The sequence below is a fragment of the Lathyrus oleraceus genome, chromosome 4, assembly GCF_024323335.1.
Source record: "Lathyrus oleraceus cultivar Zhongwan6 chromosome 4, CAAS_Psat_ZW6_1.0, whole genome shotgun sequence".
Lineage (NCBI taxonomy): Eukaryota > Viridiplantae > Streptophyta > Magnoliopsida > Fabales > Fabaceae > Lathyrus > Lathyrus oleraceus.
The window spans coordinates 352377136-352396422 of NC_066582.1; the positions used below are offsets into that span (position 1 = coordinate 352377136).

Here is a 19287-nt window from a genome sequence, read left to right on the forward strand (position 1 = left end):
ATAGTGACTGAAGCTTCACCTTCTTCACAGATGCATCACCGTCGTAGCATCGCACCAGTGCGTCCCACGCAGCTTTCGCTGTCGTCAAATCATCGATTTTCTCAAACACATTCACATCCACACACTGATGGATGTAGAACAGATCCTTCTGATCTTTCTTCCTCAGATCACGCTGAGCATTTCTCTGCGTGTCTGTTGCATTTTCTAAAAGTGCAACCTGAATGTAATTGTCGTTGATGAGATCAAGAACATCTTGAGCTCCAAACAACACACGCATCAGAATCATCCAACGATTCCTGTTCTTGCCATCGAACTCTGGAAGCTTGGTGCTCAGATTGTTTCCGTTCATCTTCAACCTTGTGCAATACACTCAAATCTCACCTAAACACAACGTTTCTCAATCCCGCAGAATAAAGATATGTGATTCTGTTACGATTCTAATAAGAAATTCAACACGAATTCTTTGAACAGAAATCAATCACATAACGCCTCATCGTTTCACTCGTGTTTCCCATGGTGTTTCCCCGTGGATCTGAACCGGAGTTCTAGATATCAATTGTTGGTGCACAAAGTGATAAAGATGAACAATGAAAATAAGAAAGAAAATAGAGAATAATAACAAACTTGCACTACTCTTAAAATGGTTACACAGTAAAATACACACACACACTGCAAAAAAAAGTAAAGATACAGTTTGTTCACACCACTCACTTGCTTAAATACAAATGAGATTTTAATAAAAAAATAATAAAATACCTTCTAACTAACTTTATCTACAAGTTACTGAAAATGAATTAATTCTAACAAACCTCATCCAATATACAGACAATAGGATCAGGAAATATCTGATCCCTAAGAGATGATCATTCAAGACTCTGTGCATGTAAAAGTTACATACATACAATAAAGAACTTGTCTGTGTCAACAATATCTTCAACAACCCTCTTCCCTATTGGTAAAAGGGCATTGAATTCAGCATTGATGGATGCCATTTGACCAACAAATTCAGGAACACTAATACTCTTGTGACGACGGTTGATTAATTTTTCAACAATAAAGTATTAGTTGGAAATTCTGCCTTCATTGCGGTCCACCCCTAGTTGCTTAAGTGCGACATTTGACTTGCCTTCATTGCAACCTCCATCACCTTTGTGTTGGGTTTGAAAGTGTGGATTTAATCTCATATTGTTTAGAGATATGGTATGTGTAATGTTTGTAAAGCTTGTGCAACCCTTACCTTACAAGCCGGTTTTATAGGGATGAGTTAGGTCCAATCCACATTTTAATATGGTATCCGAGCTTATTGATCGGGCCTAGGTCACCACCATTTATATCCACGCACCAAGTCTAATAGTGATGGGCACGAGGGGGTGTATTGAGAAAATCTCAAGAAATTTCACATTGGATATGGATAGATGTTGGAAATAGTTTATATAGAGTGACACCTCTTACCTTACGAGCCGGTTTTGTAGGGATGAGTTAGACCACACTCTAATTCTAAAATGGTATCAGAGTGGTTCGCGCTATCGGACCACATAATAATAAAACATAAATAGTCTAAAGAGAATATATAATATAACATAATCCTTGGAAATAAGGATGACAAAGAGAATATATAATAAAACATAAATAGACTAAACTATCCTTAACCCAATTATAATAAAGGGTTCATCATTACCTATTATCTAAAATCTCTCTTCAAAGTTCCAAAGCTAAACTCTAGATTTCCATAACAAACTAACAAAGTAAATTTTAGACCATCAATCTGTTCCGAAATTTCCTCATCCTTCTTCAACCCCTATCCAATACACCACTTTTCCAACTTTAGTTCAAGAAACAAAACTAGAGGAGCCCTTAATTTTTCTGTTGCGCTGGCTTAAAGTATATGAATGCAGAGAAGAAGTGCAACTTGTTGGATGAGTACGAATTAGTTATTGTTGGAATAACAACAAAAGAAATTTTAAAGATGGAATTAGCCTAGGAGAAAAGAACAGCGGAAATGAAGTCCTCGGATGAAAACAACAGAACAGCTAAAATAGTTGCGGTTCATGGCGGCTTGCTGGAGCTCTGGCACTGGGCCAGACTCGCCAGAGTGAGGCAACTAGGGAGCACAATGGTGATTGCAGTGGGAGAAGAAATGTGGCAGAGAAGGGGAGGCAAAATTGAAAGGGGCCATTGGAGGTTGTGACTTGTGACAGTTTTGTCAAGGTACAATTTAGTGGGCTGGCTGATGATGGCAAGGCAATGATTTCGGAGGTGACTATGTGCACGGGGAAGGTCTTATCAGAGAAACAGATGTGTCACGAAAAGAAATTGTATAAATTAGATGTGTCACGAAAAGAAATTGTATAAATTATATTTCATTATGTAGTTACAAACAAGAGACAAGATTATATATACATTTACACTAATGGGATGAATAGTTAGAGCTCTAATACAAAGTTACAAACTATCTACATAAGGACAAAACTTACATCAAGTTCATTGTATAGTTGACATCAAGTTCTCAAGTATAATGAAAGCACACGCTCAACATTACGAGTTGTGAGAACCTTACTTTATGTTTGGTGTGATATAATGCAGGTATGCTGGGCTCTTGGATATACTGTTGCAACTCTATTTTTTGCAGTGGTGGAGATGTCAATTGATACCATTGTTCTCTCATTTTGCCAAGATTCTGAAGAACACCAAGGGACAGCACAGTATGCTCCACCTCTTCTCATTGAAACTCTTGGTAACCAAAGTGAGATGCATAGACTTACCCAAGGATCACAGTGAAACATCATTCATGTATAATTTTGGGGATTATCACAACATTTGGATTTTAATTAAGGTGCTTATTTTTGCCACCATAGTTCTGTTCTGTTCTCACTTCATTTGTAAATATGTTCATATTCATTTCTGGACAATCATCGGGGTTACCTTTTGACAAATGGATGGATCAGTTATAGAGATAGACAATTTATTGCTCACTTTCCAAATATTATAAACTTGTTTACAGCAAGTATTATAAAAGAAAAGTTCGCCAAAAATATTTCATGCTGAACATTTTAAAAACTTGCTCAGTTGTAAACTATATTTAGGGAATTGCTATTCCCATCCGAAGAGGTAGAAAAATACCCTATGAAAATTCGAAAATGCTTCTCAGATTCCGAAAATGCATTTTCGGGCGCACTATTTTCACAACAAAATATGTCCTAAAGCGAGTCTCACTCCATATTTTCTTTAAAATTTAGTTTGGAAATGAATTTTCGGGTTCACCATATATCCATTAATGCTAAACTCATATGTAAATGAGTAAAAAAAAAAAGTTCAAGAAATATACTTTCAGAATAAGTACACTTTTGGGGCATACTATTACATGTCACTTTGTGACCTGTTGGAAATATTGCACATACCGATAAGACTTGTTGGAAATATTGCACATGTTGATAAAACTAGCCATTTTGGCTTAAGTTTATTAAAGCTTTGATTAAAAATACAAATGAGTATCAGAGCCTAGAAAAATATAACTAACTAAATAACACTAATGAACATAATTATTTATTGTCTAACGAAGAAGTCTGCTACCTTTTTAGAGGACGGGACTGACAGGAGATGAAACCGATCTTGTTGGAGTTTTTCACGCATCAAGCAGCAATCTAAGTCGATATGTTTGGTACGTTCATGGAATGATGAGTTGGTTGCGATTTATCGTGCAGAAGCACTGCCACAATACAGTAAGGCAAGTTGAATCAGAGGGATGGGTAGATCCTATAAGATGTTGGCGAGCCATTGAAGCTCACACACGGTGGAAGCCATTGCGCGATACTCTTCTTCTATTGAACTTCTAGAAACCATTGGTTGTTTCTTTGATTTCCAAGAAACTAATGAATCCCCCGAGTAAATGCAGAATCCATTGATAGATCTTCGAGTGTTCGGGCAAGTGGTCTAATCAAAATCAGAAAATGCTTTGAGTTGTAGAGGAGATGAAAAAGAGAAGAAGATCCCTTGAGCTGAAGAAAGTTTGAGGTAGAAGAGAACCCAAATAACAACATTGTAGTGAATGTGTGTTGGCTTGCTCATATGTTGACTCAATTGTTGAACAACATAGGCAATGTCAAACCTAGTGTTCAGGAGGTAAATCAGGTGTCTGACTAGTCTTCGATATGATGTTGGATTTATTAAAGGCTCGCCTTCATATTGTGTAAGTCTTAAGCTCTAGCCATAGGGGTTGAAGCAGACTTTCACCCAAGTAGGTCTGAGTTTGGAAGAGTGTCAAGAACATATTTCCTTTGACATAGGTGAATGCCCTTGCTTGATATGGCCACTTTAAGTCCTAAGAAATATTTTATAGTGCCAAGGTCTTTTTATTTTGAAATGTTGGTGCAATGTCTGCTTGATGTTAGTCTTTACTGGTATTTGTAGTAAACAATGATATTGACTATATATACTAATATAATGATAACTGTCGACAACAACTATTTCCACAAGATTTGATATGTATCCCATTACACGGGCTTCAATGCTCTAACTTGCTTCCACACGTTCTCCAATGTTGAAACTGCTGAAATTTATCCACTATGCTAATAACTGCTCTTGAACTTCTTCACTGCCTCTATCGGGAGTCTTTGGTCGAAGCCTACAATGTTACTAAGACATCTTCACAACACCTAGTCTGGGACATAAGTATATCTAAAGTCTCCAACATATGATGCATGTGTCGAACTCGACACTTTTCGAAGAGCTGCTTCATGTACCCCTTTTCGAGATTCTGGACATGTTTCGAAGAGAGAGTGGTCCTAATCTTGTGGATATGTTCCTGAGACTATTCCAAACCATGCTACGTTGGCTGTGCCCCATACCAACTTAAAAAGGGGTCGAACCAACTATAGTCGACATGGTTAGTATGTCGAAGCTATGTATGCCGCTCTTGACACTTAGCACTTTCCGACATGGTTATTACCGTCGTTTGTTGAATTTCTTCAACTAAAATTTGCAGGATAACAAATGCCCCCTCTCTCCCCCCCTAAAAAAAAATACCACTTTCGATCATATGTATCAGATAAAAGAAATGTGACGTTTTAGTAACTGTTCGACACTGTTCAAGATAGCCTACACACGTCATAGTCTTCATGATTACTTTTCACCAAACCGTCACGTCAAAGAATTGAGTGCAGATTGTCATCATCGTTCTGATTTCCTAGGACAATTATGAGTCATGAAATTAAATGATATTAAAAGAAATCATTTAATTTATTTTTTTCCAAGAAATTTAAATGTCACATGTCCATTTCAAAACGCCATTTGTCGAATCTTTTAGAGGGAAATTGAAGAGTTTTTCATCTTTGTGGTTATATATATATATATATATATATATATATATATATATATATATATATATATATATATATATATATATATATATATATATATATATATATATATATATATATATATATATCCTTTGCCTTTTTCGACATCTTCCTCAGAATCCTAGAAATTTCTTTGAGTTCCCTGCAATTTCCTATCGTTTTTTTCAAGGAAACTCTTTTTTTCTTTCTCAAAAGCTCTCAAGAATCAACAATTGCTTCCAGTTATCTTCCTAAGTGTGCCACCAGAGTTTCTTATGCTGCTACAATTCCAGACCTTATTTTCAAGGACGATCACACCTATGTCCTAGTGCCTCCCATACAAGGAGGAAAAATTCGTCTTTTCTCAAGGAAACTCTTTTTTTCTTCTCAAAAGCTCTCAAGAATCAACAATGGCTTCCCGTTATCTTCCTAAGTGTGTCCCCAGAGTTTTTTATGCTGTTACAATCCCATACCTTATTCTCAAGGACGATCACACCTATGTCCGAGAGCCTCCCATGTAAGAGGAAAAGACCGTCGTTTGGTATTCTCAGGTATTAATCCCTCATTCCCAAAGTTAGAGATAAAACTTCCACATCCTCAAAAATGGCAAAAGCCAAAAGATGATAGAAGCTTCAAAAATTTTCTAGAAATTCTAAAAAAGCTGCATATCAACATCCCATTTTCATAAACCCTAGAGCATATGCCTACCCATGCCAAGTTCATAAAGGACATCTCCTTAGAAAAGAGACATTTGGATTATAAAATAATGAAAATGTGTGAGAAATGAAATTCCATCTTGCAGAAAATACCTATCAAGCGCAAAGATCCTGTGAGTTTCGCCATCCATTGCATAATTGGCGATGAAACATTTCAAACAGCCCTCATAGATCTTAGTTCTAGTATAAGTGTGACGCCTCTATCGATTTACAAGAAACTTGGTTTTGGGAGAGTAAATAACACGAGGATAACACTTCAATTTGTTGGCAACTCCATCAAACGTTCATATGGTTTTGGGAGAGTAAATATGGTGTTATAGACATATTTATTTTCTTTTATAGATTTTGTGGTATTTGACATACTTGCAAATGAAGACATCCCTTTGATTTTTGGTCTGCCATTCTTGCTAACGGGAAAATGAAACATCAAATTCGAAGGTACATTAACTCTGAAAGTATACGATGAGGTAGTAAAATCAAAAGTGCTAAAAACCATGAAGCACAAAGAAGGCAAAGAAGATTGCTACCAAATCGTCTAGATCAAGTCTTCTGCCAATGTAATCCAAATTAAAAAATTGTCAACTGAAATATTATGCCATCTAAAGTTGTAAAGAATTTCACAGCGAAGATGGGACCTTAGTCATGCTAAAAGTAATTACATTTCATAAAAAAATAGCTTTTTCTGAAGAAAAAGACTCAAGCAAGAACTCCTAAAAATAAACGAAAGAAGAAAAAGCAATATCAAACGAATGTTGTGGAAAGATTAAGAATATTAGGTGAAAGAGTGCTACCTTTCTCTTGGAAGAACAAATCCTTCATATCAAAGAAGAAGATTAAGATTATGTAGAAGATTAAGTACCTACCCAAATTTGGGTGACCGGCATCAAGATAATGATGTTAAACCTGCGGCAATGGGATGTAACCACTGTTTTTTATTTTATTTTATTTTTAAATTTTTAGTTAAAAAAGAAAAAAGAGGTGTAAAAAGAAAAGTGTGTACCATCAATAATCTATAAACATATTGCATCTGAGGGGAAACACAATGTGTTCCATAACAACTCCAGAATGTAGTGTGTTCTTAGAGGCACAATGCATTTTGACGAAGGCTATAAACAATGAACACAATGCATTTCTTGACCATTCCATACTAGTTTCTATTTTTCTTACTCATAATTTTTATCTAGATGAAAAAACATCACAGAGCTGCCAAAGGTTCCTCCAATGTTCAACAAGCATTTGATCCATTCATTTCATTAGTCAACAACATTACGAGAGAGATGGGCGGTTGCTAAAGTGCAAGTTTAACGACGAGAAGGACTTCAACGTTGGTGTTTCCTAGTGTCACGAGATCACTTTGTGAACACATTAATGGCTTGATCGAAGATTACAATCCCAAAATATAAGTAAGTTTAATGGCTAACACCTACTAGTAAGAAAGGAAGGCCAATTCTTATTCATTCAGTGTACATGAAATTATTGTTGACTACTTGCTGTCATTAATGGATTGTTGAATCTATACCCACCTACTAAGTATGTCATCCACAAAATAAGAAGAAACTTGCCCTCCACCTAGGAAGAGAGTGATATGATTCTATGTGAGCTGTGTGTGGAAGGAGCTCAGTGGTACAAACAAGTACCAGGCAATTGGCCTGCAAAGCTCGTGTAGAAAGATATGATGCCTATATTGAAGGATTAGGCCACATTCCCGGTGGCCACTCTAGAGACTGGTGTAAACACTTCTGAGTTCATCCTGGGAAGATTCGTAGAAGTACGTGCCATCACGATAAGAGAAGATATTGATCTGGCAATGCTCATCTCAGAGAGAATTTGAAGGATCGTGCAATATGAGCACAAACAGTTCACATTGGGCCACTGAGGAAGAAGACACGTATCACCATTAGTTGGATCAAATATTGGGGCCGAATGTATTACTATTAGTTGGATTAACCAGTTTGAAGATGGATCTGCAGAGGAAATCGAGCACCACCAGAGTTAGCAATGCGTCGACTACATGAACTATTGCTAGAATATAGGCTTTTCTTAATCGATTAGGAAGTGAGTTAACTTTCCTAATTGATTAGAAACAATTGTCAATCAATTCCATACTTTTCTGAATTGGTTCATAAGAAGTTTTAGTAAAATAAAAGAGATTTAAAAAGTATTTTGTGTGCGTGATTTCCTTATTATCTAAAGACATACTCTTGTCCCTTTTACAGTATACTGATCATTCTAAAACACTAAATGCATGATCATAGAAGCTTTCACACTTGCTCTCTTTCACAACTTTAAGACTTCAAGTTCCTCTATTTGATTCAACGATTGACTAACACTTTAATTGGACATTTAATCATCTGAATGATGAGGTTTGAGATATATTCTTCTTGATCAAATGACATAATTAGAAACTACTGGACAACTGCAATCAAACCCCCATTTGACAAACGTCACAATGAACTCTTGAAAAGAGCTATCAACACCCAAAAGCCGTTTGACTTATGGAGTCATCGTCTTTTGATCAACTAGACCATTGTCATCAATTCATGAGGATCTAATATTTTGATTGATTATAAGGGCAACAAGGATTCTTCATGAGGACTCAACATTTTGACTACCTCTAAGGGCGGTAAGGATCCTTCACGAGGATCTAGTGTTTTGATTTCCTATAAAGGCGGCAAGGATCCTTCATGAAGATCCAATATTTTGATTGCCTCTAAGGGAGAAAAGGATCCTTCATGAGGATCCAACATTTTGATTGCCTATGAGGACGACAAGAATCTTTCATGAGGATCAAGCTTTTTTCTTACTTCTAAGGGCAATCTTCTTCAGAACCTTTAGGTTTCCTTCAAAAGGAGTAGATAGCAATGAATATTATTAAGAATAATAAAGTGATGTACCTCATTAAAAACCCTCGCCCACACAAGATACATAAGGAATAGTTCACCCCCCAAAATAACAACATGTCCTTAAAAGTGGTAGAGACATATTGTCTGCCTAATAAAAAACAATAGAAAAAAATAAATAGATAGCGGTAAGGAAAATAAATGAGTGCCGATAAATTAAATGGAACCAGAGGGAATTCCCTCTAGGATTTTAATATTAAATCTCCTCGCTAAGGCTGACCTGAGTGTATCTCAGCTGTGTGGCGTGCTATTTTCGTTCCTTTTTTAAGTTCATTTCATTTTCACCACCACATGTCATTTGGATCTATGTTAACTCATGATTTCCCCCATGTGCCAATTCTTTCATTTGCATTGCATTGGATTATGAGGGGCTCAACACGTTGGACCCAAATGTGAATTAAGTGCTATCACCCATGCTTTTGGCTTTACACCCCTTTCCTGAAGACAAATTCTAGTGGGCTTCTAATTCAGGCCCATGTGCATTTTACTAGTTTCCCCACAATTCTATAATTTTGCCCCCCAACCCATGTTATTTATTTTAATTGTTTTGTTCACTTTTCTTGTATTTCTCTTTTTCTTGCAATTTAATTCATGTTTTAATTGTTGATTGTTGTTTGTTTGGTTATCACGATTAGAAAATATTAGAAAAAAAAATACCATTTATGTTAATTGCCATTTAGAATTTGATTGGATATGTTTAGATGTTAATTCACCTTTTAACCATGAAAAATCCCTAAAAATATTTGATTTCCATATTGATTTTGATTTGTTTTGATCCAGACTTGTTTTTTAATTCAATTAGCATATTTAGTTAGGATTAAAATTGATTTGTTTCCGGTTTAAATCCACATTAATTCCATATGCCATGATTAATACCATTTTAATTGTTTACATTTTGGATTGTGATTAATGATTAAATTGAAGATGTCATTTCAATTTAATTTGTTGGTGTATGTTTTGCTTACCATGATCATCTTGTCATTTCATCATATTTTGTAATTTCATAATTCATTTCATTTGTAATTCATTTAATTTCCATTCTAATTCATTTGTTAATGCATACTAATTAATTTTGAATCATATTTGTGTCCACATGTGCCATTGAGATTCAAGTTGGATCCAAGTTATTCAACGTCTCTAATCTATTTCAGTAGCCTTGTATCGTGTGAGGATACCATACCACTTGTATGTTTTTGGCATGGTACTTGGTTTGTAAGTTGTCTAATTTCTTTCCATTTTCCATTTGTATTGTATGGTTCACTCCCTCCATTATGGGTTATATGTCCCCTGTAACACCCCGATAATAATAAAATAATTATTTAAATTGAGTTAATAATTTATTTATTAATTTAATTAAATAATTGGAAATTTTATTATTATTATTATTGGATTATTATTATTATTTGGAAAATATATATATGTTGGAAATAAGGAAAAGAGCCCATTTGGAAAATAAGTTTTTACGTGAAAAACAGAGAAACGATCGTGAAGGAGGAAAAGGGCAAAGAGACAGAGCAAGGGCTGAAGGTTGAAGAGAGAAAAGCTTGGGGCTCAAAGATTTGCCGGATTAATCAGGTAAGGGGGGTTTATCGTCGATTAATGGGTATTATGGGATAATATGTGATGGGTAGTGATAAGCCGTTAATTTGACCCTAATTGGGATTGTTGATGCTGAAGAATTGAATTGGATAAATTGTATTTAGACTGTAATTGAATCTGTGTTTGGGTTAGTTGTGAAATTCCGAACGTATAGCTTTTTACGGAATCGGAATCGGAGGTCCGGAAGTCCTCCAACGGCGGAAAATGCGGAGAATTCTGCATTCTGCCTTGTGTTAGCGCAGGAACTGCTGTTTTGTCTGCGTTAACCGGTTAACCCAGGGTGTTAACCGGTTAACACTGTTATAATTTGTGAAATTGTGCTGTTTTGCCTGCGTTAACCGGTTAACCCAGGGCGTTAACCGGTTAACACTGTTGCGTTTTGCCAGAAAATGTGTTTTTGCCTGCGTTAACCGGTTAACCCAGGGCGTTAACCGGTTAACACTGTTGCAGAGTGGAAAAATTGGCTTTTTAATGTTGTGTACATAATTGAGAGTTGGCCTATGTTGGCGTATGATGTAATAGGGATTATTTCCCGCTGTTTTGAGCAGTATAGGTATTAGTAGAGTGTGCTAATACTGTGTGTAATTGATTTACATGATAATGATGTGTTGCTACATGTGTTGATGATGTATGATGGTATGCATAATGATGTGAATGTATATATTATGCATGTATTTGTGAATGGACTGTTGTATGGCTTAGAGTGTGAGCATATGTCCATTGTGAATTGTTGTTGATGCTGCATTGCTAGATGATTAGCGTGCATAGCATAGCCTTCGGGGCTGTAGCTAATTCCCATGGTGAGGAATTAGTGAGTGAACCAGTGTGGGTTTGTTGTTGATGTTTGCATGCTAGATGATTAGTGTGCATAGTCTAGCCTTCGGGGATGTAGCTAATTCCCATGGTGAGGAATTAGTGAGTGAGTCATTAGATCTCAAATGAGTGGGACTAGTGAGCTTAGTAGCCGTATCTGGATTTGATCGGTGAGCTTGAACTATATGTTCAAGAATAGTCGGTACCGCATGTGTGGAGTCTCATTGCATAATGTATGTATGGCGTATAATATGAATGGATGTATTCCAATATTATACGTGTGTTGTGTTGTTGTGGAGTATGATTTGAGATTATACTTGTGCTTTATGTTGGTGTTGAGTATGATGTTGAGCTGATGTGCTGTTACTGATTGTATGTTGCGATTAGGGTGATTAATGTGTTAAATTACTTAATATGACATTATATTCTATAATGCTTATTATATTGATTGAGGAACTCACCCTTACAACTATTTTTCAGGTAACGAGAAATGAGTTGAGTAGAAGCGAATGCTTGGAGTCTAGTGTAGTCTCCTTAGTGGGTCGTGCTCTGATAGATGTAACATCGGGATGGGATGTTTTATGTTGTCGAACAATTTACATGTGAATGTTACATGTTTTACATGATTGAGGAGATCTCTATCCGCTGTGTTTTATGCAAATGTTTATGTTTTGAATTAATAAAAGAGCATGACCGTTATATTGTTGAATGGTGTGAATAAATTGTGTGACACCCTTGAATGGCATAATTACTCTGAATTGTTATATGTTTATTATTTTTAATTAAATTTTTGGGGTTTTTTAGAAGGGTGTTACATTAGTGGTATCAGAGCGTAGTCGGTCGAGTCGAGTCGTAATTATTCTGTTTCCCCTGTACGGGATAGGTGTTGTGTAACCCTATCAGTACTTATTGTTTTAGCTTGATTGGGTTTTCAGAATAGAGATGGCTGGAAGAGGTAGAGATGATGCTGCGATTGCTGAGGCTCTGGGTATGCTAGCTGGAGTACTTGGAGGGAATCCGAATGTTGTGGGAATAGGAGCTGCTCGTCAACTGAGTGAGTTCCAGAAGAACAATCCTCCAATGTTCAAGGGAGCATACGATCCAGATGGCGCTCAGAAGTGGTTGAAAGAGATCGAGAGAATCTTCCGAGTGACTGAGTGTGCCGATAACCAGAAGGTCAGGTTCGGTACGCATATGCTGTCAGAGGAAGCTGATGATTGGTGGGTTGCTACCCGCACTGAGTTGGAATCTGCTGGAAATGCTGAGATCACTTGGGCTGTGTTCAGAGAGAGATTCCTGAGGAAGTACTTTCCAGAGGATGTCAGAGGAAAGAAAGAGATAGAGTTCTTGGAATTGAAGCAGGGCAATCGGTCTGTTACTGAGTATGCTGCTAAGTTCACAAAACTGTCGAAGTATTACACTCCCTATAATGAGGCTGCTGGGGAATTTTCGAAATGTGTGAAGTTTGAGAACGGGTTACGTCCCGAGATCAAACAGGCTATTGGATATCAGAGGATCAGAGTGTTTTCTGATTTGGTTGACTGTTGCAGGATTTTTGAACAGGATTCCAAAGCCAGAGCAGAGAGCTATCAGCAAAGGGTTGATAGGAAAGGCAAGAATCAGAATGATCGTGGAAAACCGTATGCAGCTGGCAAAGGTTTCCAAAAGCAGAGTGGGATGAAGAGGCCTAGTGGGGGAGACTCTAGTGCTCCTGCTAAGTGTTATAGATGTGGTCGGGCTGGACATCGTGTCCATGAGTGTACCAGTGCTGAGATGAAGTGTTTCAAGTGTGGCAAAGGTGGTCATTTGGCTGCAGAGTGCCGGTTGAAGACTGTAACTTGTTTCAACTGTGGAGAGGTGGGTCATATCAGTCCACAGTGTCCTAAGCCGAAGAAAGAGAATCAGTCGGGAGGCAAGGTCTTTGCTTTATCGGGTTCTGAGACTTTTGCAGATGATCGTTTGATCCGAGGTACGTGTTATATTAATGGCTTTCCTCTTGTAGCTATTATTGACACCGGTGCTACTCATTCCTTTATATCTTTGGATTGTGCTGTGAAACTTAAGTTAGAGATATATGAGATGCTTGGAAGTATGGTGATTGATACTCCTGCGAAGGGTTCAGTGACTACTACTTCAGTTTGCTTGAGTTGTCCTTTGAGTATTTTTGGTAGAGAGTTTGGGATAGACCTTGTGTGTCTTCCATTAGTGCAGATTGATGTTATCTTGGGTATGAACTGGTTGGTGTTTAACCGAGTTTCTATTAACTGTTTTGATAAGACTGTGATTTTTCCTGAGATTGAGGAAGGAAAGGATTTGTTTCTATCAGCGAGGCAGGTGAATGAGGAAGTAGCAGATGGGGCAGAGTTGTTTATGCTGTTAGCGACTTTGGAAGCTAAAGATAAACTGGTGATTTGTGATCTGGCTGTGGTGTGTGATTTTCCTGATGTGTTTCCTGAAGAAGTGAATGAATTGCCGCCAGAGCGTGAAGTTGAGTTCTCGATTGATTTGGTACCTGGTACTAGACCGATATCGATGGCTCCGTACCGGATGTCTGCTGTTGAGTTAGCTGAATTGAAGAGTCAGTTAGAAGATCTGTTGGATAAGAAATTTATTCGTCCGAGTGTGTCACCGTGGGGTGCACCAGTGTTGTTGGTTAAGAAGAAAGAAGGTACTATGAGGTTGTGGTGTTTATTGATGACATTTTGGTGTATTCAAAATCTGAAGAAGAGCATGCTGAGCATTTGAGAGTGGTTTTAGAAGTTCTACGAGAAAAGAAGTTATTTGCTAAACTCTCTAAATGTGAATTTTGGTTAGAAGAGGTTAGTTTTCTTGGTCATATGATTTCAAGAGGTGGTGTTGCTGTTGATCCTTCTAAGATAGAAGCGGTATCTAAGTGGGAAGCTCCGAAGTCAGTTTCTGAGATAAGGAGTTTTCTTGGACTTGCAGGTTATTATAGGAAGTTTATTGAGGGATTTTCTAAGTTGGCGTTACCGTTGACGATGTTGACTAGAAAGGGCCAAGCGTTTGTTTGGAACTCGAAATGTGAAGAAGGTTTCCAAGAGTTAAAGAGAAGGTTGACTACTGCTCCTATTCTGATATTACCGAGTTCGTCGGAATCGTTTGAGGTTTACTGTGATGCTTCATTGTTGGGTTTGGGTGGTGTGTTGATGCAAAATAAGCAGGTTATAGCTTATGCTTCGAGACAGCTGAGGGTTCATGAGAGGAACTACCCGACACATGATTTAGAGTTGGCAGCTGTGGTATTTGTTCTGAAGTTATGGAGGCATTACTTGTATGGATCAAGATTTGAGGTTTTCAGTGACCATAAAAGTTTAAAGTATTTGTTTGATCAGAAAGAGCTGAATATGAGACAGAGGAGGTGGTTAGAATTTCTGAAGGATTATGACTTTGGTTTGAATTACCATCCGGGTAAAGCAAATGTAGTGGCTGATGCATTGAGTCGGAAATCATTGCATATGTCTATGTTAATGGTTAAGGAATTGGATTTGATTGAGCAGTTTAGAGACTTGAGTTTGGTGTGTGAGAGTACTCACAATAGTGTTAAATTGGGAATGTTGAAGTTAACAAGTGGTATCCTGGATGAGATCAGAGAGGGTCAGAAATCCGATGTGCTTTTGGTTGATAAGTTGACTTTAGTGAATCAAGGTCAAGGTGGTGAATTCAGAGTTGATGAGAATGATGTTTTGAAATTTGGGAATCGGGTGTGTATTCCGGATGTTATCGAACTTAAGAAGAGTATTCTTGAGGAAGGACATCGTAGTGGCCTGAGTATTCATCCTGGAGCTACGAAGATGTATCACGATTTGAAAAAGTTATTTTGGTGGCCGGGAATGAAAAGAGAAATTGCGAGTTTTGTTTATTCCTGTTTGACTTGTCAGAAGTCAAAGATTGAGCATCAGAAGCCGTCTGGGCTAATGCAACCGTTGGCTATTCCAGAGTGGAAGTGGGATAGTATCAGTATGGATTTTGTTTCTGGTTTACCGAGGACAAGTAAGAATTTTGAAGCTATTTGGGTGATTGTTGACAGATTGACAAAGTCGGCTCATTTCATTCCGATCAGAATGGATTATCCGTTAGAGAGATTAGCCGAGTTGTATATTGAGAAGGTTGTAAGTTTGCATGGTATTCCGTCTAGTATTGTTTCGGACAGGGATCCTAGATTTACATCGAAGTTCTGGGAAGTTTTGCAGAAGGCTTTGGGAACTAAGCTGAGGTTGAGTTCTGCATATCATCCGCAGACTGATGGTCAGACTGGAGGACCTTTTGAGGGCTTGTGTTTTGGAAAAAGGAGGCGCTTGGGATTGTTATTTGCCTTTGATTGAGTTTACCTACAACAATAGTTTTCATTCGAGCATTGGTATGGCACCGTTTGGAGCTTTGTATGGTAGGAGATGTCGGACACCTTTATGTTGGTATGAGTCCGGTGAGAGTGCTGTGGTTGGACCGGAGATCGTTCAACAAACTACGGAAAAGATTAAGATGATTCAGGAGAAGATGAGAATTGCTCAGAGTCGTCAGAAGAGTTATCATGATAAGAGGAGGAAGTCACTTGAGTTCCAAGAGGGAGATCATGTGTTTCTTCGTGTTACTCCGATAACTGGTGTTGGTCGAGCTTTGAAGTCGAAGAAGTTGACACCTCGATTTATTGGTCCTTATCAGATTTTGGAGAGGATAGGGGAGGTAGCCTATCGTGTCGCTTTACCGCCGTCGCTTGCGAATTTGCATGAGGTTTTTCATGTGTCTCAGTTGAGGAGGTACATCCATGATCCGCCGCATGTAGTCCAAGTAGATGATGTACAGGTGAGAGATAACCTGACTGTTGAAACATCACCTATGAGGATCGAGGATCGAGAGTCGAAGCAGTTGCGGGGTAAAGAGATTGCCTTGGTGAAGGTAGCTTGGGGAGGACCAGTAGGTGGCAACGTGACTTGGGAACTGGAGAGTAAGATGAAGGAGTCTTACCCAGAGTTGTTCGCTTGAGTTATGTTTTCGAGGACGAAAACTCTTTTAGTGGGGGAGAGTTGTAACACCCCGATAATAATAAAATAATTATTTAAATTGAGTTAATAATTTATTTATTAATTTAATTAAATAATTGGAAATTTTATTATTATTATTATTGGATTATTATTATTATTTGGAAAATATATATATGTTGGAAATAAGGAAAAGAGCCCATTTGGAAAATAAGTTTTTACGTGAAAAACAGAGAAACGATCGTGAAGGAGGAAAAGGGCAAAGAGACAGAGCAAGGGCTGAAGGTTGAAGAGAGAAAAGCTTGGGGCTCAAAGATTTGCCGGATTAATCAGGTAAGGGGGGTTTATCGTCGATTAATGGGTATTATGGGATAATATGTGATGGGTAGTGATAAGCCGTTAATTTGACCCTAATTGGGATTGTTGATGCTGAAGAATTGAATTGGATAAATTGTATTTAGACTGTAATTGAATCTGTGTTTGGGTTAGTTGTGAAATTCCGAACGTATAGCTTTTTACGGAATCGGAATCGGAGGTCCGGAAGTCCTCCAACGGCGGAAAATGCGGAGAATTCTGCATTCTGCCTTGTGTTAGCGCAGGAACTGCTGTTTTGTCTGCGTTAACCGGTTAACCCAGGGTGTTAACCGGTTAACACTGTTATAATTTGTGAAATTGTGCTGTTTTGCCTGCGTTAACCGGTTAACCCAGGGCGTTAACCGGTTAACACTGTTGCGTTTTGCCAGAAAATGTGTTTTTGCCTGCGTTAACCGGTTAACCCAGGGCGTTAACCGGTTAACACTGTTGCAGAGTGGAAAAATTGGCTTTTTAATGTTGTGTACATAATTGAGAGTTGGCCTATGTTGGCGTATGATGTAATAGGGATTATTTCCCGCTGTTTTGAGCAGTATAGGTATTAGTAGAGTGTGCTAATACTGTGTGTAATTGATTTACATGATAATGATGTGTTGCTACATGTGTTGATGATGTATGATGGTATGCATAATGATGTGAATGTATATATTATGCATGTATTTGTGAATGGACTGTTGTATGGCTTAGAGTGTGAGCATATGTCCATTGTGAATTGTTGTTGATGCTGCATTGCTAGATGATTAGCGTGCATAGCATAGCCTTCGGGGCTGTAGCTAATTCCCATGGTGAGGAATTAGTGAGTGAACCAGTGTGGGTTTGTTGTTGATGTTTGCATGCTAGATGATTAGTGTGCATAGTCTAGCCTTCGGGGATGTAGCTAATTCCCATGGTGAGGAATTAGTGAGTGAGTCATTAGATCTCAAATGAGTGGGACTAGTGAGCTTAGTAGCCGTATCTGGATTTGATCGGTGAGCTTGAACTATATGTTCAAGAATAGTCGGTACCGCATGTGTGGAGTCTCATTGCATAATGTATGTATGGCGTATAATATGAATGGATGTATTCCAATATTATACGTGTGTTGTGTTGTTGTGGAGTATGATTTGAGATTATACTTGTGCTTTATGTTGGTGTTGAGTATGATGTTGAGCTGATGTGCTGTTACTGATTGTATGTTGCGATTAGGGTGATTAATGTGTTAAATTACTTAATATGACATTATATTCTATAATGCTTATTATATTGATTGAGGAACTCACCCTTACAACTATTTTTCAGGTAACGAGAAATGAGTTGAGTAGAAGCGAATGCTTGGAGTCTAGTGTAGTCTCCTTAGTGGGTCGTGCTCTGATAGATGTAACATCGGGATGGGATGTTTTATGTTGTCGAACAATTTACATGTGAATGTTACATGTTTTACATGATTGAGGAGATCTCTATCCGCTGTGTTTTATGCAAATGTTTATGTTTTGAATTAATAAAAGAGCATGACCGTTATATTGTTGAATGGTGTGAATAAATTGTGTGACACCCTTGAATGGCATAATTACTCTGAATTGTTATATGTTTATTATTTTTAATTAAATTTTTGGGGTTTTTTAGAAGGGTGTTACATTAGTGGTATCAGAGCGTAGTCGGTCGAGTCGAGTCGTAATTATTCTGTTTCCCCTGTACGGGATAGGTGTTGTGTAACCCTATCAGTACTTATTGTTTTAGCTTGATTGGGTTTTCAGAATAGAGATGGCTGGAAGAGGTAGAGATGATGCTGCGATTGCTGAGGCTCTGGGTATGCTAGCTGGAGTACTTGGAGGGAATCCGAATGTTGTGGGAATAGGAGCTGCTCGTCAACTGAGTGAGTTCCAGAAGAACAATCCTCCAATGTTCAAGGGAGCATACGATCCAGATGGCGCTCAGAAGTGGTTGAAAGAGATCGAGAGAATCTTCCGAGTGACTGAGTGTGCCGATAACCAGAAGGTCAGGTTCGGTACGCATATGCTGTCAGAGGAAGCTGATGATTGGTGGGTTGCTACCCGCACTGAGTTGGAATCTGCTGGAAATGCTGAGATCACTTGGGCTGTGTTCAGAGAGAGATTCCTGAGGAAGTACTTTCCAGAGGATGTCAGAGGAAAGAAAGAGATAGAGTTCTTGGAATTGAAGCAGGGCAATCGGTCTGTTACTGAGTATGCTGCTAAGTTCACAAAACTGTCGAAGTATTACACTCCCTATAATGAGGCTGCTGGGGAATTTTCGAAATGTGTGAAGTTTGAGAACGGGTTACGTCCCGAGATCAAACAGGCTATTGGATATCAGAGGATCAGAGTGTTTTCTGATTTGGTTGACTGTTGCAGGATTTTTGAACAGGATTCCAAAGCCAGAGCAGAGAGCTATCAGCAAAGGGTTGATAGGAAAGGCAAGAATCAGAATGATCGTGGAAAACCGTATGCAGCTGGCAAAGGTTTCCAAAAGCAGAGTGGGATGAAGAGGCCTAGTGGGGGAGACTCTAGTGCTCCTGCTAAGTGTTATAGATGTGGTCGGGCTGGACATCGTGTCCATGAGT

The 19287-nt window shown here is 38.1% G+C and overlaps 1 protein-coding gene across 4 annotated transcripts in view; it reads left to right on the top strand.

Moving 5' to 3' along the window:
* Positions 1-18232, top strand: part of LOC127075449 (choline transporter protein 1) — a 32970-nt gene extending 14738 nt beyond the window's left edge. The window contains exons 10-11 of one of the 4 annotated variants that reach the window (XM_051016908.1): positions 10425-10524; positions 18009-18232. In XM_051016908.1, the coding sequence (XP_050872865.1) occupies positions 10425-10481 (57 nt within the window). In that variant the 3' untranslated portion in view covers positions 10482-10524; positions 18009-18232. Of the gene's footprint in view, positions 1-2583; positions 2973-10424; positions 10525-11841; positions 12066-16591; positions 16692-18008 lie in introns of those variants that run through there. The other 3 variants (XM_051016910.1, XM_051016911.1, XM_051016907.1) reach the window with 3 other exon arrangements.
* The last annotated feature ends 1055 nt before the right edge of the window (positions 18233-19287 follow it).